Raw genomic sequence first — 24,298 nt, forward strand, 5'->3', positions numbered from 1 at the left:
ACAAAGGGACAGGAAACGACACAAAAACGTCTTTTTTAACCACTAATGCTGCTGAAAATAACAGCAAACCTCTGCAGCAGCATGAGAAGAGTCCCTACACACACAACAAAGCACCAATGGGCTCCTTCCACTGTAATGGACTTTACTATGAGAGGAGCTGGTACAGGGGCCAGTAGGTAAGTCTTTAAAACACTCTTTAATAAACTCTGGCTTCACTAACTACGCTGATGACGCTTTGTTTTGTGTGTAGGGACTCTTCTCATGTGTGTGTGTGTGTGTGTGTGTGTGTGTGTGTGTGTGTGTGTGTGTGTGTGTGTGTGTGTGTGTGTGTGTGTGTGTAGGGACTCTTCTCATGCTGCTGCAGAGGTTTGGCTGTACTGCCCCGGTCAGGACCTAAAGAGGGAGGTCGCGCGTAGTTAGTGAAGCCAGAGCCAGGAGGACGTGTCAGCTCTGTGTGTTTTATGTCTTTATGGTCAGAGACGGTTAATGTTTGATCACCACGAGTCCAAAGTCCGTCCGTCCGTCCTCTCTGAACAGAAACAGCATCATCATCATCATCACCATCATCACCATCATCATCATCACCATCACCATCATCCCCATCTCTTTGTGGTTGTTTTGTGTCTCTTTGTAGTCGTTTTGTGTCTCTTTGTAGTCATTTTGTGTCTCTTTGTAGTCGTTTTGTGTCTCTTTGTAGTCGTTTTGTGTATCTTTGCGGTTATGTGTCTTTTTGTAGTTAGTTTGTGTCTCTGTTGTTTTTTTGTCTCTTTGTGGTTGTTTTGTGTGTCTTTGTATTTAGTTTGTGTCTCTTTGTGGTTGTCTTGTGTCTCTTTGTAGCTGTTTTGTGTCTCTTTGTGGTTGTTTTGTGTCTCTTTGTAGTTGTTTTGTGTCTCTTTGTAGTCGTTTTGTGTGTCTTTGTAGTTGTTTTGTGTCTCTTTGTAGTTGTCTTGTGTCTCTTTGTAGTTAGTTTGTGTCTCTTTGTGGTTGTTTTGTGTCTCTTTGTAGTTGTCTTGTGTCTCTTTGTAGTTAGTTTGTGTCTCTTTGTTGTTGTTTTGTGTCTCTTTGTGGTTGTTTTGTGTCTCTTTGTATTTAGTTTGTGTCTGTGGTTGTTTTGTGTCTCTTTGTACTCATTTTGTGTCTCTTTGTAGTTGTTTTGTGTCTCTTTGTACTCATTTTGTGTCTCTTTGTAGATGTTTTGTGTCTTTGAGGTTGTTTTGTGTCTCTTTGTAGATGTTTTGTGTCTCTTTGTGGTTGTTTTGTGTCTCTTTGTGGTTGTTTTGTGTCTCTGTAGTTGTTTAATGTCTCTTTGTTGTTGTATTTTGCATCTGTTGCTGGTCTGTATCTTTGACACCAGGAGAAACAGAGTTCAGAGGAATCATCCTCTCGTGAGCTCAGCCTGTGATTTACAGCTGACGCCTCGAGGCGGCTGAGAACAAGAGAACAGGTCTGACCGGACCTGCAGCCCAGAACCTGCTCTCAGGATCCGCACGCACCGGCTCCGGGACACATCGCTCACACGGCGTCTGCTGCTCAGCTCTGAACAGAGTTCTCTCAGACTATAAGAACATAAACAGGATATTTACGTCCTCTCCACAGACGATTCACAGCTTCTTTCCTGTGATGAGCTGAAGGTCCAGAAAAGTGCCCTGCACGAGACACAGGAGGAGGATCCGGGGCTTTCTGCACGTTAATCTGGATTATTGTAACCTGGATCAGTTTGTATGCAGACGGTGGATGAACTCTGAGAGTCTGCAGGTGATGAAGGTGATGAAGATGATGGTGGTGATGATGGTGATGCTCGTGCTGGACGTTACAAACCGTGAGTTCACTTTCACTCAGTTTCCACTCGTTTTACACGCAAAAGAGAGAAAATCCTGCAGAACAAATGAGACTTTTGGGTTCTTTGACTTGTTTTCTGTCACTCTGTAAAGAAAACTTTGATTTTACTTTGGTTTCTCTTAAAGTTAGAGTCAGATTAAGCTCATTTACGGTTCAGAAAACCTCTAATAAACTAAAAAACTGACTTTTTGGTAAAGTGAAATGTATCAAATGAATCTAATTTATAGTGAAATTCAAATTCAGTGGGAACCAGAATATTTCAGATGAACATTTTTAATATTTACACATTTTATTCATGTGATAAGAGAGTTTGATGATCGCAAATATGAACTATACATTAGCTTAGCTTAGCATACAGAAGTGCTAGCGTAGCAACACTTTTAAAGCTCGATGATAAACTTTTGTTTCATTTCTTTGTTTTCACTTTAATCAGTTCTCCAGACTTTTAGACTTTATATATATTTATATAAATAAAGTTTATAAATATTAGCTTAGCTTAGCATACAGTCGTGTTAGCCGAGCAACACGTCTATATCTCACTGATAAACTTTTGTTTCATGTTTTTGTTTTCACTTTAATCAGTTCTCCAGACTTTTTTTTAGACTTTAAACTTTATATATATTTATATAAATAAAGTTTATATATATGTTTAAGCTGTGGTTTTGGTTTTGTTTTCATTTGCAGAGGTTTGGACGCTGCCGGCTCCCGCTGCAGTTTCCATGGACTCTGTGAACATGAGACACGTGCTGAGGTGGCGCCCCCCGCAGGCGCCCTGCAGCGCCGCAGTCCTGTACTCGGTCCAGTTCCAGGGGTCAGTGACACACGACAAACACAATTAACACAATAAGTGTTTTCAGTCAACTAACAAACGAACCACAAAAAGACACAAAACAACTACAAACCAAATACAAAGAGACACAAAACAACAACAAAGAGACACAAAACAACAACAAAGAGACACTAAATAAACACAAAGAGACACAAAACGACCACAAAGAGACACAAAACAACCACAAAGAGACACAAAACAACACAAAGAGACACAAAACAACCACAAAGAGACACAAAACAACACAAAGAGACACAAAGAGACACAAAACAACAACAAAGAGACACAAAACAACCACAAAGAGACACAAAACAACTACAAAGAGACAAAACAACCACAAAGAGACACAAAACAACCACAAAGAGACACAAAACAACTACAAAGACACAAAAACAACCACAAAGAGACAACAACCACAAAGAGACACAAAACAACAACAAAAGACACAAAACAACCACAAAGAGACACAAAACAACAACAAAGACACACAAAACAACAACAAAAGACACAAAACAACCACAAAGAGACACAAAACAACAACAAAGACACAAAACAACCACAAAGAGACACAAAACAACCACAAAGAGACACAAAACAACCACAAAGACACAAAACAACCACAAAGAGACACAAAACAACAACAAAAGACACAAAACAACCACAAAGAGACACAAAACAACTACAAAGAGACACAAAACCACAAAGAGACACAAAACAACCACAAAGAGAAAAAAATTATATTTATGTTCTTGTTCCTGAACCTCAGTTAAATTAACTACATTTTAAATAAATACATTTAAAAATAAACAGTAACAAATGAAAGAAGCTTCTGGTTTTTGGGGTGAAACCTCTTCAGAGATTGTTCCTGTATGAACATCTAAGAACAACTCTACAGAGGCTGTTATTATCATTATTATTAATATATTATTATTATTATTAATATATTATTATTATGAAGCACAGTGAGACGTGTTGTGATGGATCAGATCTGGGGAAGGAGAGGCAAACGCTAAAACACTGAATGTCTGATTATTAATGTGAGTATTTCTGTATTTACTCGATATCTTCAGGGTATTTTAGAGGAAATAGGAAGTTTATTCTTTCCCCGTTGTTTGATGTGTTGCTAAAACAACAACACAGGAAGTCACTTTATCTCTATATCCATTTTTAGTGAAACCAAAATGTTTGTTTCCTCGTGAATTTCCGGAGGTAAATATTTTGAACCCCGCCGTTTTCACAAAACACAAACAAACAAAACCCAAATTTATGAATGAGACTGAATCAGCGGACGTTACAGCGAATGATGAGGGAGATAAAGAGACTTTATTTTTGGTTTTCTTTTCTTTTTAGTGTTTTTAACCGGCTCACCGGCATCGTGTGCAGAAAAAACGATTCAGTCGGCATTTAATGCACAACAACCGACTCGCTCGGCGTTTGTAGAACAACCAAATCACTCGGCATTGAACGCACAACGACCGAATCACTCGGCATTGCGTGCAGAAAAACCGATGCACTCGGCATTAATGCACAACAACCGAATCACTCGGCATTGAATGTGGCCCTGTCGGACCACTCGGAGGAATCCAGATTCCCACGGTTACATCCGCAGAACTTGGAGATGGCGCTGCCCACAGCGGAGAAGAGTCTGCGGATGACGTTGGACTCCGGTGGTGTCTTCAGGTGACGTCTGACAGAGGAGGCAATGAACTTCTCAAGTGCTGGTTCCCCTAGTTTTAGGGAGATCAGCACCATTTGTTCGTTGCCCCACTTCTTGCACAGGTCCTGGAAGATGGTCTTGTCGAGGTTCTTGAAGGTCTTCTGGGTGGCGTGGAAGTCTAGACCCTGGACCTTTGCCCAGATGACTTCAAACAGGTGCTTCATGATGGCCTCGGGGTTTGAGCAGGTAAAGGCCACTTTGTTTTTCCTGTATGCCCGCCCGACCAGCTGCTCCACAAACGCCTCGATGAACTGCTTGTTTTTTTCCTGCTGCGCCGCAAGTTTGGCAAGTGTCTCTTTAGTGACTGAGACGGTCGCTCCACCGGTCGATGCTTTACTCGATGCACCAGTCAACGCAGGCAAGTGCCCCATGGGGCACTCTAGTGACTCTGTAGGTGGCATCAACTCACTGGCCGTTATACCTGTGATCAATCTGTCACTGTGGGTGTTGAGCTGAGTGTTCATCCACCAACTCATCAGTGCCAGGAAACTCCACGCTCTGTCCTGGATCTCAGCGTACATGTCAGCATCTGACTGAGGAACACAAACTGTCCTGCAGGAAGAGATTGTTCCTGCCGTTCCTGGATTCATCTCTGGTTCTGTTCCATTTGCGATGTGTCCGTAGAGGAGATCACTGAATTCCTGTGTGAACGTCTGGACTTTTTGAGGGGAGATGTTCTTGAATTTTGTCATCTCCCAACCTTCATTTCCATCCTTTAGTGTTTCACCCTCCTCGGCCAGCAGAGAGGGAACCAGGTCTGTGATCTGCTGCTGTGATTTCCTGCTTTCTTCTTTGGGGTCCAGGTCGAATTTGTCCACCACTTCTCTCGCGTTACGAGTGATCCACTGTTTGGTAAAATACTTAGCAAAAAAGGCCTTGATCCTCTTCTCTGCTCTCTTCCTAAACCGAAGGTCCTCCTTTTCAGTTATCGGACTTGGGACGTCTTTCAAACTCCTCACGTCGTCAGCAATGTCTTCTACGACAGCCTCGATGTCTGAGGAGCTTTGGGATCGCAGCGTCAACTCAGAACGCGACTCTTCGTCCAAAAGAGGTTCAAAGATCTGAGTCACCTCCTCTTGGATCATGTCTCTAATCCTGTCCTCTGGTGTGGCTTCTGGTTCCAACAGTGTAACCGGCGTGTGTCCGTGATCATCGTCTTCTAGGTCTTCTGGGTCTTCTAGGTCTTCTGGGTCTTCTAGGTCTTCTAGTTCCAACGGTGTAACCGCCGTGTGCCTGTTGTCGTCTCTGTCTGGGTCTTCTGGATCAAAAGGTATAACTGGTGTCTGCCAGCGCTCCTGATCCTTGGGGTTGTCCAGGTCCACAGGTGAAGCTGATGCCTGCCTGTGGTCTGATGACTTGAGTTTTTCAGGGGAGGTGGTCGGATTCGGTCTTCTCCTCTTTATTAGAGGTGTTTTGACTCTGGCTGTGAGGGCCTTCAACAGTTTGCAGACGTATTCAATCATAGTGTTCAGCCTGCGGGGGGGAGTGATGCGGTGTGTGCTCGCCAGAGAAGAGTTGACGTGTTCTGAAATGTCTCTGCTGAGCAAACTCGACAAGCGGTTTGAGCTGATACCCTGGATCGGGTTCTTGATGTCCAGAACGTCGGAAAAACTCCGTGAGACGGCGTCCCCCACACAGGACTGAATGTCCTCCTCAGACACTTTAGTTTGGCCCTGGAGAGCTCTCAGCACGGCTTTGGACAAGGACCGTATTATGTCCAGCAGCAGTTCGGCCAGCACGATTTTAGTGGGGTCATCTGCGGTGCCTGTTTTCAACAGCTCCAGCTGTTCGGGGGTTATCCTTTTGAAGTAGGATTTGATCAGATAATTGCACAAATCCACGGCTCCTGACTCGTCCGTCTGTGGCGATGCTGGTCTTGAGAGGGCCATCGTGGCTGTTGTTCCTTCTGAATGCTTTCTGTCCTGAATGTCCGTCGAAGAATCCCTGTGAATAACCGAGTTATTGTCCTTCCTGGTCGGAGCCACGTGAGCTCGTGTGCAGCAGCCGTTCAGGTCTGGAGGCAGATCCAGAATGTGACGGAACTCTGAGTGAGATCTCATTTACATAGAATTATGATCAAAGGCAGTTCTTTAAGCTCCGCCCCCTCAACATCAAAGCCACCGCTGCTAGGCAACAGCAGAGCACTTTGGCTGTTTGTTTGTTTTCAAATTATCAGCAAATGAAATGATTTTAATTTGTGTTATTGTTATTGTTATTATTTAAAATAAAAGGCAGCTTAAGCTCGCTGTTTCCATTGTTGTTGGAATTTTGTATATTTGTAATTCATAATCCTGGTTTTGTCAGGTCAGACGCAGTTCAGTGTCTCCTCTGTTGAACATGTCCGGTGCAGATCTTGTTTGTGCTAAATGGAAAACGTAAATAACGGCCTCACGACGGTATAACGGCAGATCTGTGCTTCTGTACATCCTGTTTCTACAGAGAACTCAGGACTGGTTTTATGGCCTATGTGGACCCTGTGTTAGAGCGCACTCACACTGTCCTCCCGGGCCGCGACCCCGGACTTTAGGGTACTTGTCCCCCCTCCCTCTCCCCCCCGCGCCCCAGCCCCGTTTGTACTCACACTGCCAGGGCCTCGGCCAATGCTTCTTGCTGTCCATACGCCATCACGCCGTAACACGTCACATGCATTGATCGCGTGTGTGTGGCTTTGTTTACAAATCTTTCCATAGACCTCAGAGTTTTTGTGCGTCTTGTCGACTGTTTTTGAATCTTTTCATCGACCAAATCTGCAGTAAACACTCCACCTCCGCATCACACCAACGTGAACCTTTCACCGCCATTGTTGTTGTTGTTAAATGTCCGCGCATGGTCCCTCCTTCTATTTACATGTCCGAACAGGCGGACGCTACTGCCGTAGGGCTCGTGCTCGTACAAGTGCGCACGCTCGTGCTCGTACATGTGCAAACGGCTCCGCTAAAGCCCACCTCTTTCAAGCGGGCCGTGGACGGCCCGCTGGCCGCAGTTGTGCGCGGAACGGGTGCACTCACACTGCTTAAAGGTACTAGGCTTTAGCTGAAAAAACGGGTTTGGCCGCAGCCAAAAGGACAGTGTGATCACGCTCTTAGAGACCTTGGCCTATGTGGACCCTGTGTTAGAGACCTTGGCCTGTGTGGACCCTGTTTTAGAGACCTTGGCCTATGTGGACCCTGTTTTAGAGACCTTGGCCTATGTGGACCCTGTGTTAGAGACCTTGGCCTGTGTGGACCCTGTTTTAGAGACCTTGGCCTATGTGGACCCTGTTTTAGAGACCTTGATCTGTGTGGACCCTGTTATAGAGACCTTGGCCTGTGTGGACCCTGTTTTAGAGACCTTGGCCTGTGTGGACCCTGTTTTAGAGACTTTGGCCTGTGTGGACCCTGTGTTAGAGACCTTGGCCTGTGTGGACCCTGTGTTAGAGACCTTGGCCTGTGTGGACCCTGTTTTAGAGACCTTGGCCTGTGTGGACCCTGTTTTAGAGACCTTGGCCTGTGTGGACCCTGTTTTAGAGACCTTGTTTGTTGATCTTTGTTGAAGAAATCCATTTCCACCACAGCGTATTGTAGAAAAGCACACCGACAATCGTCTCGTTAGCATTTAAAAATGTTTGTTACAAAAGAAAAACAACCAGCGTCTTCAAGTCTCTAGAAACGTTGAACGGCCTCCAGCCAAGATGGAAGAACCCAGTTTGTGACGTCAGATTTTAAAGAGAGACAAAGAGAGGACAGGAAAGACAAGAAAAGGGGGATCTGGTGAAAGGGGGGAGACCCGGGGGCTCCCCACCCCGAGGCCCAAACAGAGAGAAACACACCATCCACGAGGCCCTGTTCTCCCAAAACTGGACATTTGAAACCAAACCATGTTTGTGTTTAGAGAGTAAGAAGAGGAGATCAGTGCAAACGTCATAATGGGCCCGTCCCTGTTGTTACTGTGTGATTACAGATTAATAACTCTGTAATAATCTGTAATAATCTGTAATTATTCTGCACATTCAATGGAGAGACGTCACTGAAGAGAACTGTAAAAACATGTTTTAATTCTGCATTTCATTTCCTGTTTTATTTGTTTACGGCTCCTCAAAGTGTCACAAAAGGAAAACACTATTTAAACGATAGAACATTTTTCAAAAATGCACCTGACCTGAGCTAACAACTACAAAGAGACACATAACTACAAAGAGACACACGACAACTACAAAGAGACACATGACAACTACAAAGAGACACACAACAACTACAAAGAGACACACGACAACTACAAAGAGACACACGACAACTACAAAAGAGACACATAACTACAAAGAGACACAAAACAACTACAAAGAGACACAAAACAACTACAAAGAGACACAAAACAACTACAAAGAGACACAAAACAACTACAAAGAGACACATAACAACTACAAAGAGACAAAACAACTACAAAGAGACACACGACAACTACAAAGAGACACACGACAACTACAAAGAGACACACGACAACTACAAAGAGACACACGACAACTACAAAGAGACACACGACAACTACAAAGAGACACACGACAACTACAAAGAGACACACGACAACTACAAAGAGACACACGACAACTACAAAGAGACACACGACAACTACAAAGAGACACACGACAACTACAAAGAGACACACGACAACTACAAAGAGACACACGACAACTACAAAGAGACACACAACAACTACAAAGAGACACAAAACAACTACAAAGAGACACATAACAACTACAAAGAGACACATAACACCTACAAAGAGACACAAAACAACTACAAAAGAGACACATAACTACAAAGAGACACACAACAACTACAGAGACACACAAAAACTACAAAGAGACACACAACAACTACAAAGAGACACAAAACAACTACAAAGAGACACACAACAACCACAAAGAGACACAAAACAACTACAGAGACACAAAACAACTACAAAGACAAACTAAATACAAAGAGACACAAAACAACAACAAAGACACAAAACAACTACTAAGAGACACAAAACAACTACAAAGAAACACAAAATAACAACAAAGACACACACAACAACTACAGAGAGACACAAAACAACTACAAAGAGACACAAAACAACCACAAAGAGACACAAAACAACCACAAAGAGACAGACAACAACAACAAAGAGACACAAAAAAAACTACAAAGAGACACAAACTAACTACAAAGAGACACAAACTAACTACAAAGAGACACAAACTAACTACAAAGAGACACAAACTAACTACAAAGAGACACTTCTGCTGAAGAACACCAGTCATGAATCGTGACGTATTTGTATTTGTGGAGTGTTGGGCTGTAAACGCGTGACTCTGCTGATGTGGGAAAACAGCACGCGGGGTGAAATCATCGAGCTGCTCACTCAGGAATGATGGACACACCTGTTGTTGTGTTGACTCATAATGAACAGGTGCGTCTCTGAGTCATGTCAGCTGTCACTCACTCAGGAGACACTTTAATTAAACGTCAGCAACATTCCTGCGGCACCTTTGAAGTCTTCAGGAGTCGCTGCGGTTTGAATCAAACACAAACACACAGAGAGGAAGCACAGGAGCCGACTTAACCACACACAACTGGAGACACACAACAACTACAGAGAGACACACAACAACTACAGAGAGACACACAGCAGCTACAGAGACACACAACAGCTACAGAGAGACACACAACAACTACAGAGAGACACACAACAGCTACAGAGAGACACACAACAACTACAGAGAGACACACAACAGCTACAGAGAGACACACAACAACCACAGAGAGACACACAACAACCACAGAGAGACACACAACAACTACAGAGAGACACACAGCAACTACAGAGAGACACACAGCAGCTACAGAGAGACACATCACAACTACAGAGAGACACACAACAACTACAGAGAGACACACAACAACTACAGAGAGACACACAACAGCTACAGAGAGACACACAACAACCACAGAGAGACACACAACAACCACAGAGAGACACACAACAACTACAGAGAGACACACAGCAGCTACAGAGAGACACACAACAACTACAGAGAGACACACAACAGCTACAGAGAGACACACAACAACTACAGAGAGACACACAACAACCACAAAGAGACACACAACAACTACAGAGAGACACACGACAACTACAGAGAGACACACAACAACTACAGAGAGACACACAACAACCACAAAGAGACACACAACAACTACAGAGAGACACACAACAACCACAGAGAGACACAACATCTACAGAGAGACACACAACTACAAAGAGACACAAACTAACAACAAAGAGACAAAACAACTTCAACGAGACACAAAACAACTACAAAGAGACACAAAACAACCACAAAGACACACAAAACGACTACAAATGGACACAAAACAACTAGGGGACACACAAAAACTACAGAGAGACACAGCAACTACAGAGAGACACACAACTACAGAGAGACACACAACAACTACAGAGACACACAACAACTACAGAGAGACACAACAACTACAGAGAGACACACAACAACTACAGAGAGACACACAACAACTACAGAGAGACACACAACAACCACAGAGAGACAAAACAACTACAGACAGACACACAACTACAAAGAGACACAAAACAACCACAAAGAGACACAAAACAACTACAAAGAGACACAAACTAACAACAAAGAGACACAAAACAACTTCAACGAGACACAAAACCACTACAAAGAGACACAAAACAACTTCAAAGAGACACCAAACAACAACCACAGAGAGACAAAACAACTACAGAGAGACACACAACTACAAAGAGACACAAAACAACTACAAAGAGACACAAACTAACAACAAAGAGACACAAAACAACTTCAACGAGACACAAAACAACTACAAAGAGACACAAAGCAACTTCAAAGAGACACAAAACAACTTCAAAGAGACACAAAACAACTTCAAAGAGACACCAAACAACTTCAAAGAAACACAAACCGACAACAAAGAGACACAAACTTAACACATAGACACAAAATGGCGGCACAGTCGCCTGCAGCGGGGTCTTTATGGGTCCGTGTGTAAAGCCGGATGTTTCTCTGCGTCTTCAGGGACTTTGAGCTGACGCTGCTGAACGGCAGCTGGGTGGACGCCCCCGACTGTCAGCGGGTTCCTCACGCTCACTGCGACCTGACCTTTGACCTGGGCTCAGACTCCGACTACAGCGTCCGCGTCAGAGCGCAGTGCGGCGCCGAGCTGTCGCCCTGGAGTGACCTCAGACCGCCATTCAACCGCAGACACAGTGAGACGCCACGGGGACAGGGTTTCAGTCCTGCAACCCATTTTATTCTCACTTATGACGAATACTTATATATTTATATATTTATATATATAAATACATGAATATAAGCTATATTTATATACTTTAGAATACTGCATCATCTAATGTTTGTTCTGTGTCTCTTTGTAGTTGTTTTGTGTCTCTTTGTGGTTGTTTTGTGACTCTTTGTGGTTGTTTTGTGTCTCTTTGTAGTTGTTTTGTGTCTCTTTGTGGTTGTTTTGTGTCTCTTTGTGGTTGTTTTGTGTCTCTTTGTGGTTGTTTTGTGTCTCTTTGTGGTTGTTTTGTGTCTCTTTGTGGTTGTTTTGTGTCTCTTTGTGGTTGTTTTGTGTCTCTTTGTAGTTGTTTTGTGTCTCTTTGTGGTTGTTTTGTGGTTGTTTTGTGACTCTTTGTGGTTGTTTTGTGTCTCTTTGTGGTTGTTTTGTGTATATTTGTAGTTGTTTTGTGTCTCTTTGTGGTTGTTTTGTGACTCTTTGTGGTTGTTTTGTGTCTCTTTGTGGTTGTTTTGTGACTCTGTGGTTGTTTTGTGACTCTTTGTGGTTGTTTTGTGTCTCTTTGTAGTTGTTTTGTGTCTCTTTGTAGTTGTTTTGTGTCTTTTGTAGTTGTTTTGTGTCTCTTTGTAGTTGTTTGTGTCTCTTTGTAGTTGTTTGTGTCTCTTTGTGGTTGTTTTGTGTCTCTTTGTGGTTGTTTTGTGTCTCTGTGGTTGTTTTGTGTCTCTTTGCGGTTGTTTTGTGTCTCTTTGCGGTTGTTTTGTCTCTTTGCGGTTGTTTTGTCTCTTTGCGGTTGTTTTGTCTCTTTGCGGTTGTTTTGTCTCTTTGCGGTTGTTTTGTCTCTTTGCGGTTGTTTTGTGTCTCTTTGTAGTTGTTTGTGTCTCTTTGTAGTTGTTTGTGTCTCTTTGTGGTTGTTTTGTGTCTCTTTGTGGTTGTTTTGTGTCTCTTTGTGGTTGTTTGTGTCTCTTTGTAGTCGTTTTGTGTCTCTTTGTGGTTGTTTTGTGTCTCTTTGTAGTTGTTTTGTGTCTCTTTGTAGCTGTTTGTGTCTCTTTGTAGCTGTTTGTGTCTCTTTGTAGCTGTTTGTGTCTCTTTGTAGCTGTGTGTGTCTCTTTGTGGTTGTTGTGTGTCTCTTTGTGGTTGTTTTGTGTCTCTTTGTGGTTGTTTTGTGTCTCTTTGTGGTTGTTTTGTGTCTCTTTGTGGTTGTTTTGTGACTCTTTGTGGTTGTTTTGTGCCTCTTTGTGGTTGTTTTGTGCCTCTTTGTGGTTGTTTTGTGTCTCTTTGTGGTCTGTATGTGTCTCTGTCCCTGGTCGTTCAGTCACTGAGGCCCAGGTTCAGATGTTCGGAGTTTAAAGTTCTCTGGAAACATGCATAAACAGCAGGTTTGTCTGTTTCTAATGAATGACTGAATATGAATCTGGTGTCGGCAGCGGTCCTGATGGCCCCGGAGATGACGGTGATGTCGACGGGCGACGCCCTTCAGGTGTCGTTCGACCGACTTCCTCTCACGGCTGAAGTCAGAGTGACGGTGTGGAGGAGAGGAGACGAGCTGCAGGTCAGACGTCTCTTTGTGTTCCTTCTTTCTTTCCTGATGCTTCCCCTCATCTTTTGTCTCATCTCTCTCTCTCTCTCTCTCTCTCTCTGCGGTCCAGCCTGAGGTGCACATGGTGCCAGCTGAGCAGACGATGCTGCAGCTCGGCGCCCTGCAGGAGGGAGCTGTGTACTGCGTCAGAGCTCAGACCGTCCTGGACTCAGGGCTCCACAGCAGCAGCACCGACGCCCAGTGTGTCTCCATCACAGGTACGTCTGCACTGAATGACACAGGTAAAGGCTGAACATGTAGCATGAGCAGAACAGCTCCATCTAGAGTCTCCAGATCATCGTTCCAACAACAAAAAAGAAGTCCAGCAGTGGGGTTGCTAGGTTGGTCAGACCCGGCCCAGTAGCTCCAGGAGACCGGAGTCTGTTTGAGCCTGTTTGAACCCGTCCCCTCCAGAAAACCACAGCATCAAAACAAGGATTAGAGGAGTTTGACTGACAGTTAGCGTTAGCTGTTAGCGTTAGCCGTTCCAGCTAAGTGCAGATGAAAGTGATGTTAGCATCAAGGAGCAGCGTAGCCATGTGGGCGTGCGTTTGAATGGCGTTCCTCTCCTTTCTCTCAGTCCATGGAGTGAATGCTCGGCCTATAGTGACTCTGGTTGTTGCCCGTCTCCGCTCACTCAGCTGCTGGGACAAAGAACGCCCCCTTCACTGAGGCTCCCAAGCAGCTGCACGATTGGCTAACTCCATTTCACCCAGTGCCAGCCTACAGTAGCTGCACCCAACAACAGACAACCCTGGCAACCAGCCTACAGTAGCTGCACCCAACAACAGACAACCCTGGCAACCAGCAACGCCCAACGCTATTGGCTGCTGCCATGGAAACACAACGGGACAGGAAGTCTCTTCCCTCAAAACGCCCCGTGGGTGTAAAATAAAGCTTTCAATAAAGATTCTACAGATTCAACCTTTAACCTTTATATTCACACTAAATGTTTGCATTTCCAAAAAACATATTTAGAACCTTTGTAATAAAAATATTCCTCATTACCAAAAGTTTAATAACGTTCTAAGAATTTCATCATAAAGAAAGAAAAATATTCGCAGCAAATTAAAAGTTTTATTCCTTTCAGAAAAGAATGAACGCGACCTTTTATGTTTTACATTCATCCGTATTATTATTATTATTATTATTATGATCATTATTAATGTTATCCGTTGATGAATAAAGGGTTGATAAGGCGATGACTCACCTGCAGGTCCGGGCGCCGCCTGGAGGACGCCGACCACGGTGACTGTGACCGTCATCGCCGCGGTCGGGCTCTTGTTCGCCGTCTTCTGGGGCGTCGTCCACTGTCGTCCAGACGCCTGTCACACGTACTTCCACAAGGAGCCACTGCCCCGCTCACTGGTCAGTAAACACGTCAGCACATATTAAACTAAACACATAAATCAAAAACAACAGAACACCAAATATGACGTTATGACTGTTGTGTTCATTTTTAAACGTATATTTTGACGTTTTCGCTCGTTGTTTTGTCTGTTGGACGTCATTTGCATCTTTAAATCCAGTGATTTGATGTTTTTTATGAAGTGAAAGTAACTTTTTTTAAAGGTGTGATGTGGAAAATGAAACATGAACACCAGGGGGCAGCATCTCACCCTGATTGTGTTGAGGACAGTGTTATTGTGCTCGGAGTCACACATAAAACCACGATCTGAAGTGTTTGAATGTGACTTCAGTTAAAGCTGCAGGAACCTCTTTGGTTTAATTTGTGTCTATTAACTTATGCCTTTATTTATTTTTTATATGTATTTATTTTAAAGTTTTCAAGAAAAAATGGTCAGAAAAAGTTGTTTTCAGCCTCTGAAACCTGAAATCTCTCATTTTCTCTGTTTGATTTCACACTAAACTGAATATTTTTAACATTTAAAGACGTTTTTCACCATGTTGAGACATTTAATAATAAACTAAACAAATATCTCTGATATCTGAGGATGAAAATTATGAATTATCTGCAGACGTTTGTGACGTCGTCAGGAAACTTTGAGCTCATTTTGTTTGGACGTCGTCTCATTTTTAACCAGAAAACAAAGCGTCATCAGCGTAGTTAGTGAATATAAGTCTATTTTTAGTCGTTTTGATCCATATTTATTCATCTTACATCAATTTTTACTCATTTATATCAATTTATACAAATTTTTTATCAATTTTTACTCATTTTGTACTTGTTCTGTAACAATTTTTACTCATTTTGTATCAATTTTTACTTGTTTTGTATCAATTTTTAGTCATTTTGTATCAATTTGTTACTCATTTTGTATCAATTTTTACTAATTCATATCAATTTTTACTAGTTTTGTATACATTTTTACTCATTTTTATCAATTTTTACTCATTTTTAATCAATTTTTACTCATTTTTAATCAATTTTTACTCATTTTGTATCAATTTTTACTCATTTTGTATCAATTTTTACTTGTTTTGTATCAATTTTTACTCATTTTATATCAACTTTTACTGATATATATGAATTTCTATTAATTTTGTATAAATTTTTACTCATTTTGCATCATTTTAACCATTAAACAAAGCAGCAACAGCGTAGTTAGTGAAGCCAGAGTTTATTAAAGAGTGTTTTAAAGACTTACCTACTGGCCCCTGCACCAGCTCCTCTCATAGTAAAGTCCATCACAGTGGATTAAATAAAGTATATTGATGCTTGTTTGTGTTATGAATGTGAATATTTAACGTGACTAAACAGAACCCGTCGTCTGTTGCAGAAACCTGACTGGGACATTCAAGTCCCGTTGCGCCCTGAGGAGGAGGCGGAGCTTTGTGAGCGGGTCCGTGTGAGCGCCCACCCCCGCTAACACTGGCGAGCCGAGGATCCCAAACACCCGAGGAGCGACACGTGGAAGTGCTGAGCTCCCATTCGTCCGGGGTTTTCTGGCGTACGTTAATGTTTCAGGAAGATGCCGCTGACACTGACGGCGCCGGACGAAATCGCAAAAACGAGAACGTCCAGGACCTGGCAGTTAGATTCCAGGGGGCGCCGTCGACGGTGCGGACCAAAATGCTTCTGGACGCGACTGGATTGACCGGCGACCAATCAGAGCAACGAAACACGATGCAGCGCAAGAGGCGAGCTTCAGCACGTCAGTGAACGCTGAGCTCCGCGGTAAAAACGCTTTTACACGCTGTGCCATTCATTCACTACGGGGGAAGTGGTCTCAAAAGCTCGACCAATGAGAGAGAAGCTTTGAGTGTGACGTTTACGTTTCCTAGGCAACCAAAGAGCGACATCACGCCGGTTAGAAAGACGGAGGAAAAACTTCTCGTTTGTGTGTCGGAGTTTCCCGAACTATTTAAAGTTTCAGGATCAGAAGAAAACGTAAAGATGGAAGTTTATCAGCGTCACAGCAGGTTTACAAGCTAACGGTTGCTACTATGCTAACGCCGACTTAGCCGTTTGTGTAGCGCACTATGCCAGGCTTTATATAACAATATAACATGAGCTGAGAAACGTTACATGTTAATGTAGTTTATTGTATTTTTAGTGTATGCACGCAAACTCCACCACTGTCGAACACGAACAGCGAGCACAGAGACTTCCTGTCAGAAGAAATCCGTCTCTACCCGCACGTCTGCGATTCATCTTTAAAAAAAGATGAAGGCAATCAGCTGTAAAAGATCCACGAACTTTGATCAAATGAAGAGAATGAACGGACTGTATTGAATTAATTTGCTTTTTATCTTTGCTAAATTTGAAAATGATGCATTTAAATATCTCAGAACTTTTTTAGAAAAATCAGATTTAAATCTAAAACGTTTTCATCGAAAACAAACCAAAACGATTAATTTATGCAAATATTATTTTATAACAATGAGGTAAATCCTTGTGTGTTCATGATTGTGTTCTAATAAATGTATTTGTTACTTTTTTAAATGGTTTTGTAATATTGTACTAATTAAATATTTTTCTTTCTCCTTTGTTTATGAATCCTGTTGTTTCTTGTTCCATTATTTAAACATTTGAATGTTTTTGACAAATAACAGAGAAAACACACACACACACACACACATATATACAGTATATTGGTACACAAATATATATAAATATACATACATATATAAATCTAAACATATATTCACAAATATACATGTGTAAACAAACAATTATATATATATACATATATATACATACACACACACATATATATATATACATATATACACACACACACATATATATACATACACATATATATATATATATATATACACATATATATATATCCATATATACACACATATATATACATATATGTACACACACACATATATATATACACACACACATATATACATATATATACACACATATATATATATACACATATATACATATACATACATATATACACATATATACACATACACATATATATACATACATATATACACATATATACATATATACACACACATATATACATATATATATGTGTGTGTATATATACATATATATATGTATATATACACATATATACATATATATATACACACATATATATATACACATATATACATATATATATATACACATATATATATATATACATACATATATACACATATATATATACACACACATATATATATATATATATACACATATACACATATATATACATATATATATATATAAGAAAATCACATCTATTTTCTGCAGTAAGAATTTGGTTGTTAACAATAATGTATTAAACACTTTAAATGTAGAATAACCACCAACTTTGTGATATGAACCTTATTTAAGGAAAACCTGTTTGAGTGAAAACATCACGGAGAAGAACTACACTACCCACAATCCTACGCGCACCAGCGACGTCTCTGATTGGCGGAGCTCGCTGTTACCACGGGAACGTTAGCCCGCGAACGGCCATTTTACTGCTCCCTTTGAACTCCGCGTCTTTTCTGCGTCTTTAAACGTGTTTAAATCGGAGTTTGAATGTGTTTTTAGCAGCAGAGGCAAATGTTTTACCTGCAGGGTTCTTCTCTCGGCTCGTTGACCCGGTTCCGGACTCAAAAACTCTTGAAATGAGGACTTTCTGAAACGTTAATGGAGGAAATGAAGCGTAACGGACGGAGAGGCGGTGGCCGCGCCTGAACAGGTTCATCACGGTTTCAACAACAACAGTTCGGAGGAAACAGCGATTAAAAAAGGTACGTGGCTGCTTTTTAAACATGTAAAAAGTCGGTGGTGATAAACTTACAGAGTTCTTGAAGTCACCAGCTGTGTTCGCAACGATTCCCCATCACAGAAGCAGTTGACTTTAGTGTGGCCGCCATTTTGTAGCGGTGTTCCAAATCTCCTGGTTCATTGAATTCACTAGAAAACACCCACAATGCATTGCGAATTTGAGGTTATGTGATGTAACTGTTAAGGCTGATATTTGGATATTTCTACTTTTGCTCCCTCGGTTTACATCATAAACAATAAAAAAAATCATTAAACAACAAGTTAAAAGTTAAAAAAAACTTTATTGAACCTTTTGAATGACAAAAAACATTAAAGTAATGCATGTTTTCCTGTGTTTCCACTGCAGCGTTGTTGCCTGAATGCTCTTTGGTGTTTAATCAGACACTTTAATGGTCGGGTTCGTATTAAAGGAGAAATGAATCAGTGTTAAAAGTGTTAAAATCACAGTTCTACAGCAATAATCAGCCACAATGCAAACTCAGTTTAAATCAGTGTTTGACACAATGAACTGACTCAGCATCAGAACCTGTCTTTAAAGAGTTAAAGTCCAAAAGGTCCAAATAAAGTTCTCCAACAGAACCAGAACATAGTTACATCAAACATCCACAAATAAAGAAAGAATTTCAGTTTTTTCCTTTCTGTTTTAGTTGTTTTTTGTTCTCAAACTAAATAATAAAGGATCTCTGAGAAGTTTCAGTTTCCTTTTCCTCGTTAGGAGTGGAAACTTAAGCAAAATGACTAAAAACTGAAGCAAAATGACTAAAAACAGATGCAAAATGACTAAAACTTAAGCAAAATGACAAGAAACTTAAGTAAAATGACTTTAAACTGAAGCAAAATGACTAAAACTTAAGAAAAATTACAAGAAACTTAAGTAAAATGACTTTAAACTGAAGCAAAATGACTAAAACTTAAGAAAAATTACAAGAAACTTAAGTAAAATGACTAAAACTGAAGCAAAATGACTAAAACTGAAGCAAAATGACTAAAAACAAGTGCAAAATGACTAAAACTGAAGCAAAATGACTAAAACTTAAGCAAAATGACTAAAACTTAAGCATAATGACTAAAAACAAGTGCAAAATGACTAAAACTTAAGCAAAATGACTAAAACGTAAGCATAATGACTAAAAACAAGTGCAAAATGACTAAAACTGAAGCAAAATGACTAAAACTTAAGCAAAATGACTAAAAACTGAAGCAAAATGACTAAAAACAGATGCAAAATGACTAAAACTTAAGCAAAATGACAAGAAACTTAAGTAAAATGACTTTAAACTGAAGCAAAATGACTAAAACTTAAGAAAAATTACAAGAAACTTAAGTAAAATGACTTTAAACTGAAGCAAAATGACTAAAACTTAAGAAAAATTACAAGAAACTTAAGTAAAATGACTAAAACTGAAGCAAAATGACTAAAACTGAAGCAAAATGACTAAAAACAAGTGCAAAATGACTAAAACTGAAGCAAAATGACTAAAACTTAAGCAAAATGACTAAAACTTAAGCATAATGACTAAAAACAAGTGCAAAATGACTAAAACTTAAGCAAAATGACTAAAACGTAAGCATAATGACTAAAAACAAGTGCAAAATGACTAAAACTTAAGCAAAATGACTAAAACGTAAGCATTATTACTAAAAACAAGTGCAAAATGACTAAAACTTAAGCATAATGACTAAAACTTAAGCATAATGACTAAAAACAAGTGCAAAATGACTAAAACGTAAGCATTATTACTAAAAACAAGTGCAAAATGACTAAAACTGAAGCAAAATGACTAAAACTTAAGCATAATGACTAAAAACAAGTGCAAAATGACTAAAACTGAAGCAAAATGACTAAAACTTAAGCATAATGACTAAAAACAAGTGCAAAATGACTAAAACGTAAGCATAATTACTAAAAACTCACGCAAAATGACTAAAACTTAAGCAAAATGACTAAAACTTAAGCAAAATGACTAAAACTTAACGCTTAAGCTCGTTGCAGGTTTACAGCGTTGGGGGGGCAGTGAGTTTCAGTTTCGTTTGCCCCGTTATGAGCGGAGCCTCTTCAAACACTTGAACAAAGGAACTTTGAACGAGTGAATCTCCCACGCTGTCGGAGTTTCCTGAGAGTTGGAAACACGCGACCGTGTTGAGACAGAATTTACACTCCGATAAAAACAGGAGGAAACATCATTTCCTGCCTGTTGTCATGGAAACACACAACCATGTAGAGACAGAATTTACACTCCGATAAAAACAGGAGAAAACATCATTTCCTGCCTGTTGTCATGGAAACACACAACCGTGTAGAGACAGAATTTACACAGCGATAAAAACAGGAGAAAACATCATTTCCTGCCTGTTGTCATGGAAACACACGGGAGGCTGTTTAGTTTGTTAAGTAAAAGGACAAAGTATAGAGCTGTTCTACAGGAAAGGTAGCGCAGCGCCCCCCTAATATAATTGTTAAAGAACGTTGTTAGTTTTATTAAGAATATGAATTTATAATTTCCATGATGCTATTTATTCAGAAAGTGACAGAATCACGACGTTACAACAAAAAAAAATGGACCTCCTTGAAATGACTTAAAACGCCGATCCGGCGTCGGCCCTAGACTACGGAGTCTTGACGATGGAGGAGTTTCTCTTTTCTGCTCACTTTATCCAGGATCTCTGCGTTTTCTCTCATGGTCATCAGGCTCTGGACGCGCTCCTTCCAGCCTAACTTGGCCTCGAATTTCTCCCCCTCGATAAGCATGTCGATGTACTCGGGCGTGGAGAGGGGGTTCGGCTTCAGTGCGATCTCCTTCAGTCTGTTCAAGCACTCGGCAGACTTCTCCATCAGCTTCACCACCTCCGCCTGCACGCTACGATAGTCGGCGTTCAGCTTGTCCACCAGCTCCTGAACAGTCATCTTAGACTTCGTGGCTTCTTGGTACTTTGTCTGCAGCTTTTGCAGCGTTCGTTTTTCTTTCACCTCCACGTACTCCCACTTGTATTTCTGGTTAAAATGTAGATTCCAGTAACATTTGTTTGGGCATTGTGTGCAGTATCCATCTGATCCCATTGCCCCGCAGTTTATTTTATCGGCATCATTTGCAAAGGCACAGTTACCGTGACAGGTGAAATGGCACTGCTGACAGTTGGTGATGTAAATCCCAGAACCGGCAATACTTGTTTGAACAGGCTTTTTGACCGTGACCTCAAACTCAAATTCCTCATTTCTGCTGATCTCAGCCTCGTGCTGTTTCAGTATCCCGGCCGTCTCTCTTATCTCCTCGAGCTTCGCTATCCCGAGTTTAACCTGCTTCTGCAAGTTTTCAATCGAATTCTCGAGCTGCTTTCTCTCGCGGAGGACCTCCTTTGTCATGGTCAAGCTTTTGGTTTCTATGACGTTCAAAGCAGCGAAGAACTTCTTCATGCTTTTTGTTCCCATGTTCCAAAACATCCGATCGAAGCCTCCTTCTTCTTCATCCTCGTCATCCCCGCTCATGCCGTCTGCTGCGGAGGATTTGTTGTCCGCAAACAACGCTGAATTATTGAATTTGAAGTGAACCGGCAGCCCAGCTTTGGTTTTAGGACACGGGACGCCCGAAGCATTGATTCCGTCTAGAACCGGCGGTTGCTGGCCGTCTGCGAACGTCACCAGAATCCGGATGTTTTCTGCCACGTCTTTGCCAAAGATGGAGAGCACAGAATCAAACACGTATTTCTGTGTTGGTGTGAGTCGCGCTAAAGCAGCCTGAGCTACAAAACACACCGCGTCGATTTCACTGACCCCGTGCTCAGCGGAGAAGAGATTGCGTAGCTGTTCTGTGATCTCCAGGTCTCTTTCTATGCCTCTTGTGTCTCCAAAACCCGGAGTGTCAACGATGGTGAGCGAGCTGTCGATTCTGAAACCTTCCTGGTGGTTGAGTTTGTACACGGTGACCTCAGAAGTCTGGCTGTGAGCTTGTGACGTCGACTGACCCTCATCTACCAACTTAAATCGATACGAATCCTCCCATTCGACACCAAGGATGTAGTTGATCATCCCGTTGATGAGAGTTGTCTTCCCGGCACCGGTTGCTCCCAGAACCATTATGGTGCGATTAGATGTACCCGCTTTGGGCTCTTTCCCAAAACTGAACCGGTTGCAACCAGAAACGTCCATTTTAACTTCTTTCAGGGGAATTTTGTAAACCGAGAGAGGGCCTGTCTGGGGCTTTACCTGTTCACTCTTTGCTTTTACAGCATCAGGGAGCCGTTTGGGGCCTTTAAAGAAATTCATTTTGAATCAGATGACCGGGACCAACACAAACAGGAAGTCGCTACTTGTGATCAGAAAACAACATTTGAGTCTGTGTAGTAAAAGTTTGCGTTTTGCGTTTGAAGATCTCGGGTCGAAATCTGCAAAAAAAAGAAAAGAAATACAAATTTAATTGTGTATTTCCCACTGCTACTACTCCAGAATTTATAATAAAACACGCTCCAGTACAGACGATTGAGATAAATTAGCATTTGAGTGCATTTATTCTGATTGTATCGACTGTTCCAGAAAGAATTAGAGCTACTGAGCGACTTTACAGTTTCCAGAACCGGAAAAACAGGCGATACTCAAGCATCCGCGTGCACATTGTGTCTTAATAAACTACAAAATAATGGAGTGAATTCAAATAATCACAACAACAATCTCCCTTCTGTAATCTCAATGGGCCTCACCTGGTTAAATAAAGTTATAATAGAATAAAAAAAATGCTTTAAAAGCAAATAGTTGCACAGTGAGAAATAACAAAGGTTGATAATCTTTTCATAATCACGTCGTAGCTCTGAAAAGTTTTAAAGTCTCCAGGAAAAATAAACAACAACAAACCTCCGGTCCCGTTAAACGGCTGTGGATCCAGCTGCTGATGTTCCTAAACGCTGCTGCGGACGAACACCTTGTTCTCCAAACTCCTAAAATGAAATTAAATAAAAACAAAGAAAACATGTAGTCGTCCTTTTATACAATAAAAAATGACATCAATGCGTGTAAATGCTCTCTTTTCCTTTCAGCAGGTGGGAAGTAAACTACAACAACTTCCAAGCAGAGTGTGTCACGTTTACGTTCACGGTGTTTACGGTGTTTGTGGTGTTTACGATGTTTGTGGTGTTTGCGGTGTTTATGGTGTTTGTGGTGTTTACGATGTTTGTGGTGTTTGCGGTGTTTACGATGTTTGTGGTGTTTACGTGTTTGTGGTGTTTACGGTGTTTGTGGTGTTTACGTGTTTGTCGTGTTTGCGGTGTTTACGGTGTTTATGGTGTTTGTGGTGTTTACGATGTTTGTGGTGTTTGCGGTGTTTACGGTGTTTGTGGTGTTTGCGGTGTTTACGATGTTTGTGGTGTTTGCGGTGTTTACGATGTTTGTGGTGTTTGCGGTGTTTATGGTGTTTGTTGTGTTTACGGTGTTTACGGTGTTTGCAGTGCCTACGGTGTTTGTGGTCTTTACGGTGTTTGCGGTGTTTACGGTGTTTGTGGTCTTTACGGTGTTTACGGTGTTTGTGGTGTTTACGTTGTTTGTGGTGTTAACCGTGTTTGCCGTGTTTACGGTGTTAACCGTGTTTGTGGTGTTTGCCGTGTTTACGGTGTTTGTGGTGTTTACGGTGTTTGTGGTGTTTGCGGTGTTTACAATGTTTGTGGTGTTTGCAGCGTTTATGGTGTTTGTTGTGTTTACGGTGTTTACGGTGTTAACGGTGTTTACGGTGTTTGTGGTGTTTACGGTGTTTATGGTGTTTGCAGTGCCTACGGTGTTTGTGGTCTTTACGGTGTTTGCGGTGTTTGTGGTGTT

The 24,298-nt window shown here is 41.4% G+C and overlaps 2 protein-coding genes across 2 annotated transcripts; one reads left to right on the top strand and one right to left on the bottom strand.

Annotated features, from left to right (window-relative positions):
- The first annotated feature begins 1,551 nt into the window (after positions 1–1,551).
- crfb16 (cytokine receptor family member B16) lies at positions 1,552–17,122 on the top strand. Its single transcript, XM_083928738.1, has 7 exons — positions 1,552–1,819; positions 2,524–2,650; positions 11,485–11,675; positions 13,129–13,253; positions 13,351–13,498; positions 14,497–14,648; positions 16,022–17,122. Exons 1-7 carry the CDS (start codon positions 1,735–1,737, stop codon positions 16,109–16,111), a joined length of 918 nt encoding a protein of 305 aa, XP_083784864.1. The 5' UTR covers positions 1,552–1,734; the 3' UTR covers positions 16,112–17,122.
- A 3,981-nt stretch (positions 17,123–21,103) lies between these two features.
- On the bottom strand, positions 21,104–22,573 carry LOC310957830 (uncharacterized protein; the record flags this gene model as incomplete). Its single annotated transcript, XM_083928564.1, has 1 exon — positions 21,104–22,573. One exon carries the CDS (start codon positions 22,571–22,573, stop codon positions 21,104–21,106), a length of 1,470 nt encoding a protein of 489 aa, XP_083784690.1.
- Positions 22,574–24,298: the final 1,725 nt, after the last annotated feature.

This window comes from Echiichthys vipera (assembly GCF_963691815.1).
Source record: "Echiichthys vipera genome assembly, chromosome: 15".
Classification (NCBI taxonomy): domain Eukaryota; kingdom Metazoa; phylum Chordata; class Actinopteri; order Perciformes; family Trachinidae; genus Echiichthys; species Echiichthys vipera.

Bases quoted from the DNA above. Each gene is read 5' to 3' on its own strand.
- crfb16 (XM_083928738.1), top strand. From the start codon at position 1,735: ATGAACTCTGAGAGTCTGCAGGTGATGAAGGTGATGAAGATGATGGTG. The intron at 2,651-11,484 runs GTCAGTGACACA...CTGCGTCTTCAG, and splicing joins TACTCGGTCCAGTTCCAGGG to GGACTTTGAGCTGACGCTGC. The intron at 13,499-14,496 runs GTACGTCTGCAC...ACTCACCTGCAG, and splicing joins CCAGTGTGTCTCCATCACAG to GTCCGGGCGCCGCCTGGAGG.